This window comes from Arachis hypogaea, chromosome 11, assembly GCF_003086295.3.
Source record: "Arachis hypogaea cultivar Tifrunner chromosome 11, arahy.Tifrunner.gnm2.J5K5, whole genome shotgun sequence".
Lineage (NCBI taxonomy): Eukaryota > Viridiplantae > Streptophyta > Magnoliopsida > Fabales > Fabaceae > Arachis > Arachis hypogaea.
This window is the reverse complement of record NC_092046.1, coordinates 19451693-19461102: the sequence shown is the minus strand read 5'-3', so window position 1 is coordinate 19461102 and position 9410 is coordinate 19451693. Positions and strand designations below refer to the sequence as shown.

Below are 9410 nucleotides of genomic sequence, written 5' to 3'. Positions count from 1 at the left end.
GAGGGGCCCCCTTGTGTGTTCAATTACAGCCAGCCTTATTTCTCCCCTGCCTGGCCCAGTAGGTTTGCAACCATAATCCCAGGAAATAGTCAGCTCAAATCGACTTTATTACTCACCTCATATCCCAAAAAATCTGCCAAGCCTTTAGTATCACCTTTACTAGTATACTTTTATTTTTTTTAATTAATCTAATTTTATTTAAATAATTTAAAATTTAAATTATAAAATTTTTAATTTAATTTAAATGGATCTAATTTAGAATTTAATTTAATTTAAAAATAATTTATTCCATTTTTAAAAAAATTAACAATTTGACATTGACACCTAGGGCTTGCAATGGATAGGGTAAGGTAGGGTTTGGACCCTACCCAACTCTACCCGTGAGTTGAAAATTTTATTAAAACTCTACTGTACTTTACCCGCTATCCACACCCTAAAGTTCTAAATCCTGTCCTACCCTACCCTATTCGTAAAAATATCAATTTTTTTCAAAACAAATATAAAATTCAATCATTCCAAATTTCATACATATTAATAAAATAAAAAATAAAAAATTAATGCTCTAAATTACTAAATTAACTAATTAGTTTAGTGATTGCTCACTTATTACAAGTCATTATATGAAAAAGGTTGTGGGTTCAATTTTCACCTCTTTTATTATATATACCTAATTTTTATAAAATATATGTTATATATAGTGTGCGAGTAGAATAAGATACACCTTAAACATGTACCCTATTGATCTCTACCCTATCTAAATGGTTGGACCGGATAAAAAAGGTATTGCCAGCCCTATTGACACCAGCATGTCCAATGTATTGTACTCGAAATATATTTATAACAATAAATTCAACAATTTAATAAAGTGTTCATACTACATCTCCGATTAATTTTGTGTACTTTATTCAATTATATAAAAATAACATTTAGGTGAATGTGCCAATGTGGATGTCAAGAAAGTGAAAGGAAAAAAAAAAAAATACAAAGGGTGTTTCTATGTGATCTCACGGAGCTCCTTCAAGCATTCATGCTCTCTTGGATGCACGCTGGTTTCAAGAATGAATATACTGCAATAAATTGCAACATTTATCAGTATATTAAATTTTGGGTTAACGTTTTGGATTTTTTACAAACTCGGAAAAATAGAAATAGAGAGACGAAAACTACGTTTATGTCCCATTTCTTTTTTCAGAAGTTTAGAAAATATAAAAATCTTTTGTATTTGATATTAAAAAAGCTTTATCTTTTGTATTTTGGGTCAAATTAAAGATCAAACTTTAGATATATATTTTGTTCATAAATTTTCTTTTATTATTTATAAAATTATTTATTCTAAAAGTTTAAACAAATAATTATATCACCAATAATTTATAATGTAACTATCATTTTTGTAAACATGTTTTAAATTATTTTTGTCATTTTTTTAATTTTAAAATTGTCAAATCTCTGGGATTTTCAAAGGTTGTTTTCAAAAAGAGTAGTAATTGTATTTCATAAAAGAAAACAAAAGTTACTGGCAACAAATCAAGAGAAGCCATAACATAAATAATACATTTTGATATTTCAGTCATTAATGACTAAAAGAACAAAATAAAATTTTTTAAAATATCTATATGAAAGTATAGTTCTTATTATCAGTATGTTCGTTGGGAATATAAACGTGAGTCATTCTATATGACGTGCAATTTTGGTGTCAAAGAAAAACAAAATAATGAAGTACGAAAATGAACTACACGGAAATTTCGTAGTATAAATTAAGGGCAATTTACTTAAATAAATAGAATAGAAGAATGATTTGTCTAAATGTGCAAAACTGGTTGTTGTTACGTCGTTGTGCAAAAGCTCATTTCTATGTAAACCGTGGCAACCCACCACGGTTTCAAAACGTGTATAAACCGTGGCAGGTCCCAGCGGTTTATGGGCAAAAAATATTAGAGTATAAACCGTGGTAAGTCACCACGGTTTACGAAGGAAAGATGGCATGCATAAACCGTGGAGAGTCACCACGGTTTATGAGAAAATTTTGTTGCACATAAAACCCGGTATCCCACCGCGGTTTACGTGTGTATAGCTATATAAGTAATCCGCTGAATGCTGGGACGGATCATTTGGGAGAGCAGAAAAGAAAGGAAGTTGTTGTTGTGTTGAGAGGATTTGGTTTTGGAGGTTTGAAGGAGGAGTGGGTGGTGGAGCCAATGGAGGGTGAGGATCGCTTGTACCGACTAAATGGCGTTGCTCACGTGGCAGGATATATCGACGAAGAGGTTAGTTACTATTATTGTTATTATTATTGTTATTAAAATTCATAGTAATATAGCAATTGATATTATTAGGAATATTGTTAGTAAAAATATTTTATTATGTTTATTTGTATTGTTATTCTGATTAATGTTATTTACATAAATATTGATATTATTATGGTTACTGTCAATCAAATTGTGAGGCGTTTATTAATATTGTCTACGTAAATGTTAATATTATTATCGGTATTGTTAGTAATGCATATTTTATTATGCTTAGTTATCTTGTTAGTCTGGTTAATAGTTTTGTTGTAAAATATTTTATTATAAATGTTAAAATTTTATTGAAAAATATTTTTTTTTCTATATTTATGTTGTTATAATGAGTGCATAGTATTCGTAGCTTCACTGTTTATTACCCACGTTTTGCAGCCTAGTAGGGTTATTAGCGCTGTTAGGAGGCAGCAGAATATGCCCTTACATGACCGGATTATACCGTATCTGGAGACTGCGGGCTTGTATCATCTGGCTAGACTAAACAGTCAGTGGTTCTGGGTTGATGAGTCTCTCCTTAGCGCATTTATTGAGCGGTGGCGTCCGGAGACCCACACGTTCCACATGCCGTTTGGTGAGTGCACCATTACTTTACAGGATGTCGCGTATCAGCTGGGTTTGCCGATTGATGATGCGCCCGTTAGTGGGTGCTTGACTGAGTTTGAGAATCTGATGGAACACGGTAGACCAGCATGGGTGTGGTTCCGGGAGTTGTTCGGGGAGTTACCTCCACAGAGTAAAATCAAGCAGATGACAGTGTGCTACACATGGTTCCACGAGAGGTTCCGGGTTCTCCCTACAGATGCTACTGATGAGACCGTGCGTGTATACGCACGTGCTTATATCCTGATGCTGTTATCGTCTCAGCTGTTTGCGGACAAGAACGCAAACCGGGTCCACCTTCGCTGGTTGCCTTATTTGGCATCATTGGACGACTTGGGCAGATATAGCTGGGGCTCGGCTGCATTGGCCTGGTTGTATAGGTGTCTTTGTCGTGATACACACAGGAACGTCGTTAACTTGGCTGGGCCGCTACAGCTACTACAGTCTTGGATTTTCTGGAGGTTTCCCACTATCAGGCCCACTGGTTTTGACCGGTTCGGGTTTCCTCTTGCATCCAGGTAGGGTTTAGTATTTTCCGTTCATAAATTGTAAAAACAGCATGTGTTATTCTTTGTTTTGACATCATTTCAATTAAAATTGTAGGTGGGCTGAGTTTGTGCCGAGGAACGATGCAGGGGCACAGAGATTAGTTTCCACACGCCTCGCACTGGATCGACTGCGTGTCCACGATGTGAGTCATTTATTTATTGCTGATACTTGAACTAGTTTTCCTTAAATGTCATTGTCTCATGAAACTCTTACTGTTTCGATACAGTTTGTGTGGGAGCCTTATTCTTCTGTTGATGTTGCTGCTGTTATTCATCCGGAGATACTAGCTGACGAGCACCGAAGGCTATGGACGGCCGTCACTAGCCTGATATATTTTGCTGCGATCGAGTGGCACCAGGTCGATAGGGTTCTACCCCAGTTCGGCGGTGTTCAGCATCTCCCACAGCCAGCTCTGAACATAGTCCTTCAGGGATAGGTGGGAGAAACCCCTGCTTGTAAACGTTGAACACCTCACTCATAGGATACACCTCGTGAACATATGATGCCCAGTTAAGCCGGGAGTAGGCGCAACACGCAATGGCGTGGCAACAAGGATAATGCAGCGCCTGAAAGTGGCCACAGTCGCATCGGTGATCTTTAAGGGAAACTCTATAGCTACCCAGCGAGAAGCTCCCGGTTGGTGTTGTCTCCGCGACGGTGTACTCAGACTGATGCCTGTCGTATAATGTCACAGTGAAGCACCTAGAGTCTCTTAGGTTCCGATCAATGGCCTTGACCAATGCCTGACAGAATTCATGCCCAGATCCGAGTTGTGCCTCTGCTGTCTGTCCCCGTACCACAAAAAGCTGAGCAAGCCTCCTGTAGGTTGACTTAACCAACGATGTGACCGGCAGGTTGCGAGTTCCCTTTAGCACGGAGTTCACACATTCACTGATGTTTGTGGTCATGTGCCCGAACCGTCGACCAGCAACCTCATGTTGGGTCCATTTGTCATACTCCATCCGGTTGGCCCAGTCACACATTGCTGGATTCTCAGTCCGCATGATGTCAAACCAATAGTAAAACTCAGCCTCAGTCTTCGCGTAGGCAGCATTCACCAACATCCTCCTTGAGTCCTTACCTTTGAACGTTAGGGCGAAATTCGCAGCCACATGCCTAATACAGTAGGCCCGGAAAGCCCGAGGAGGCAGCCACCCAGTCTCAGGTGCCTCAAGCGCAGCCTTGATCCCATTATGCCTGTCCGAGATAACAAGGATACCCTCCTGAGGAGTCACATGCTCTCGGAGATTGGACAAGAAGAATGACCAGGACTCTGCATTTTCGCCCTCCACAAGGGCAAATGCTATCGGGAGGATGTTCGAGTTCCCGTCCTGAGCTATCGCCAACAGCAACGTCCCTCCATACTTCCCATACAAGTGGGTACCATCAATACTGACGAGGGGCTTGCAATGCCGGAATGCCTCGATACAGGATGGAAATGTCCAGAAAAGCCGGTGAAAGTACACCGTGGACTCATCAACCCCACCACCAATCCGAACAGGAGACGTCTTCAGCACCGTGATTGTTCCCGGCATTGTCGCCTGGATCCCTAGCATCCAACGTGGCAACTCCGCGTAAGACTCTTCCCAATCTCCGTATATTTGTGCCACTGCCTTCTGCTTAGCCATCCAAACCTTCCTGTAACTAGGCCTGAAACCGTAATCAGCTTCTGTCGCTTGTTGAAGTACCTTTACCGTAACCGCAGCATCGGCCCTAACCATAGGAAGAATCCTCGCACAGATAACGTGGTAATCCAGCTGACGGTGATCACTTGAAATAGAAGTTGCGAGGCATGTGTGTGGCCCATTGTACCTCCTAACCTCCCAAGTCCCCTTTCGTGATCGAAGCGCTACACGAATCAACCAATTACAACCCTTGCCGGATTCCTTGCATTTTCCATGATACTTTACATGATCCGATTCGATGACTCTGTACTCAACACCTCACCGGATGCTATAGTCCTTTACACTCAGCACAGCTTCATCTTTACTCTAGAATGATTGCCCAATCTGAAATTCTGTAGAAGATCCCCCCACTTTGTTACCACTGTCTTCCTGTTGACCAAGAGCTTCCAAGTTTAGTGTGGAGAAGTGTGGAGGGTACTGATGAGAACCAGAACCTGAAGGCCGATGCTGCGCATGTGGATCGCCACCTGTGTCATCGTCGCTGTCACCATCGATATCAACAGGCTCCTGGTCAGACTCATCGTCACGCATTGCATTCTCTACTTGATCAGGCCCACCAAAGTCCTCGATATAAGGTACGAGGCCACCACCGGTGCCCACAACGTGGGGAGGCTCAATGACTGCTGCATTCTCCAAAGGTACAGAACCAACAACCTCTGTTCGGTCTAAATCAGTCGCAAATGAAGGTGATTGAACCGGCGGAAGATACGGTCTGACCGCAGGCATAGAACTAGATGCACCACCCGCGGCAGCTGGGCCAGGAACTGGAGCGGATGCCCCAGAACTATCGACACCAACCTCCAACTTCGCGAACAACTCATGGATTCTGATCTCCGGAAAACTCCTTACACAGTAGAACAGAACCCTAATATCTTCATCAGCCTTAACCGCAAAGGTTTCATACTGAACACCGGTCGAGACAACCGCCATGGGAATCTTGTAGAATAGTTTCTTCACCTACTTGCTTCCCAACACGCCAAGCTTCTCCAAGATGCTGTTCTTCAAATCTGACAAACTCATCGACGAACTGATAAAAATACTCAGTGGTTCTCTGTCGGTAAACTTCACACCATGGCTTTTGCTTTTTCTTATTTTCCCAGAGTAATGCACTAAGGCAAGAAAACTCTCTTCCTCACTAGCCATTGTGAGAATGATCTCTTATGGAGCTTGAATCACCCACATATATATAGACTTCCCGTCATAGTAAACCGTGGAAACCTACAAGGTTTTTTGCCCATTATTTACCCTACATAAACCGTGGTAACCCACAAGGGTTTATGTGCAACAAAATTTCCTCATAAACCGTGGTGACTCTCCACGGTTTATGCATGCCATCTTTCCTTCGTAAACCGTGGTGACTTACCACGGTTTACACTCTAATATTTTTTGCCCATAAACCGCTGGGACCTGCCACGGTTTATTCACGTTTTGAAACTGTGGTGGGTTGCCACGATTTACATAGAAATGAGTTTTTGCACAACGACGTAACAACAACCAGTTTTGCACATTTAGGTAAACCATTCTTCTATTCTATTTATTTAAGTAAATTGCCCATAAATTAATGAACAATTTGTGAATAATGTACCCGATAGAATGCATCGCTCGGAAGGAGATAGACACTTGTGAGGGAGTTTTTTTTTATAGATTGGACAGCTTTTAATTTTAAATCACATTGACATACACTACTTTCACACACATAAGGGTTCTATCTACTACTTCATCGCTAATGTTAGAAATAAGAGAGTAATTTAAAGAAATTATTTTGTATATTATTTAGTGTGTTGAAAGATATAATATACAAGGATATATATATATATATATATATATATATATATATATATATGCTAAAAAAATTAAAGTAATATAAGTATAAAATTCTACAATAAATACACAGATATATTATATAAATATAAATGATATTAACTGATCTTAAATGATCTTAATTATACTCTAACATTTCCTTTCAAACTCAAGTGGGAACTAAAAATACCATCTTGAGTTTGGATACCTGAACTCGAAAATAAATAGGATGATGAGCCTTCGTGAAGATATATACAGTCTGATCTAGAGTTCCAATAGCTATGAGACGAACAACATCAATAAAATGACGTTGCTGAACAAAGTGACAATCAATTTTAATGTGTTTGGTGAGTTCATGAAAAACAACATTATGGGCAATCTGAATAGCCCCGCAATTGTGATGGGTGAAAAAATGTCGGTTAAGAAATTCTGAAAGGTATTTTCTAAAATAGCGTTGAAAGTACAGTCTTAACCGACGAAACTCCCACTATCAATTTAGAATGTGTGTCACAATTAATAATAAATAACCGGGAGTAGAATCTCGAGTCGTTTCCCTAAGAGTTGACACAAGATGCAAATTATTGGTTAGGATTTTTTTGAAGATTTTTTTGTGAAATCGAGAACGGAAAAATAAATGGCTAGGAATTAAACCAATGAACAAATAACAAGAGATTATATGTATTCAAAATAAAAGGCCTTGGTCAAGGGAGAAAATTGGAGTTTCTATCCTTGTTGTCTTTTCCAAGTATAATAATAAAGGTTCATTACTTCCATTTAGTTATCCTCTAACAACTGAAGGAAAGCCAAGTGGTTGTCACTAACTCTGACTCACAAGTCCTAGTCACTTTATGGGAAAGGACTAGAGTTGGTGAAAATTGAGTTAGCCAGCAATTCCCAATTACATATTAATACTTGAGTGTCACAACTCAAGGGTTTCCAATTACTCAACCCCCAACCAAGTTGGGAGCTTTACTCCATTAACATGAATGCCATTTTCATAAACATATAATGGGAGTAAATAAAAGACATGATAATTATGAAAAATTATTTAAGTCAAAATTGGCACTAACAATAATTAACACGGATCAAACAAGCAATAAAAATAATCATAAAAATAATTCAATGCATTAATAAGATTCAAAAATGACAAGATCCAAACATGAATTCAATAATTAAATGTAAAAGAGTAAATAAGGGAATTTAAGAAGAAACTAGGAACAAAATGATGAGGAATGAAGGTAGTAGCAGCTCTCTCAAGATCCAATTCAAAGATAAAACTAAGAACGTCAAAACCCTAGGAGAAGTAATGGTTTTTCTCTCTAGAATTTTAAAACTAAAATTGAAAAGTGAAGTCCTCAGTCTCCGCTCCATTCCTGCCTCTAGTCTGCGTTTTCGGGTTTAAAAATGGGTCCAAATCAGCCCAAAAATTGCCCCCAACGAGTTCTGTTAAGTGCAGCACGTGACGCTCTGCGTACGCGTCGCTGAACCTTGCACCTGGCCACGCGTACGCGTCAGTCACGCGTACGCATCACTGAAAGACGCTCTTGATCACGCGCACGCGTCAGCCATGCGTGCGCGTCGCTCCTCGCTTCTCAAGTCTTTGTTTTCTTGTGTTTCTTCCACTTTAACATGCTTCATCTTCATCCTTTCAGTCATTCATGCCCTGTAAACCTGAAAACACTTAACAAACACATCATGGAATCGAATGGTAATAAAGAAGAATTAAAAAATTGACAAATTTAAGGCATAGGAAGCATGTTTTCAATCATAGCACAAAATTAGGAAGGAAACTTAAAAAATGTAATTTGCATGAATAAGTGTGAGAATAGTTGACAAAATCCACTCAATTCAGTCCAAAATATATCATAAAATAGTGGTTTATCAAATCTTCCCACACTTAAACATTAGCATGTCCTCATACTAAACTCAAGGAAACCAAAAGAGTGAAGGGGAAAAGGTGAGACTTATGCAACACAACCTATCTATATGAATGCAACTACATGCTAAAATGCTTCTACCTACTTGGTTAAAAGTAAACAAATTCTCCAAGGATAAATACAAACTGGATTCCACTAATTCAAATCTCAAAATAAAGTACAAGTAAACTTGCAAGAAGAAAGCTCATGAAATCCTGGAACAAAGAATCGAGCATCGACCCTTCACTGGAAGTGTATACCCTCTAATCACTCTAGTGTTTGAGGGTTGAGTCTCTTGGTTCTCTACTAATCTTGCTTTCGAAGGCTTGCTCTTCTTCTACCAATCAACAAAAATTTAATGCACAAATACACATATCAAGATGTCTTTTCAAGGGTTGTAATGGGGTTAGGGTTAAGGTAGGAATGTATTTGGTTAAGTGGACTAAAATCTGAATTCTTGATTAACCTAAACTTCCCACCTAACTTAAGACATTCCATGTTATCACAATGCAAAGCCTAGCCACTCATTAGCTATTTTTCACAAATTCATGCACCTTGATATA

At 38.9% G+C, this 9410-nt stretch overlaps 1 protein-coding gene across 1 annotated transcript; it reads right to left on the bottom strand.

Annotated features, from left to right (window-relative positions):
- Nucleotides 1-3766: 3766 nt before the first annotated feature.
- LOC112721104 (uncharacterized) lies at nt 3767-5167 on the bottom strand. Its single transcript, XM_025772176.1, has one exon. The coding sequence runs from the start codon at nt 5165-5167 to the stop codon at nt 3767-3769; it is 1401 nt and encodes a 466-aa protein (XP_025627961.1).
- Nucleotides 5168-9410: the final 4243 nt, after the last annotated feature.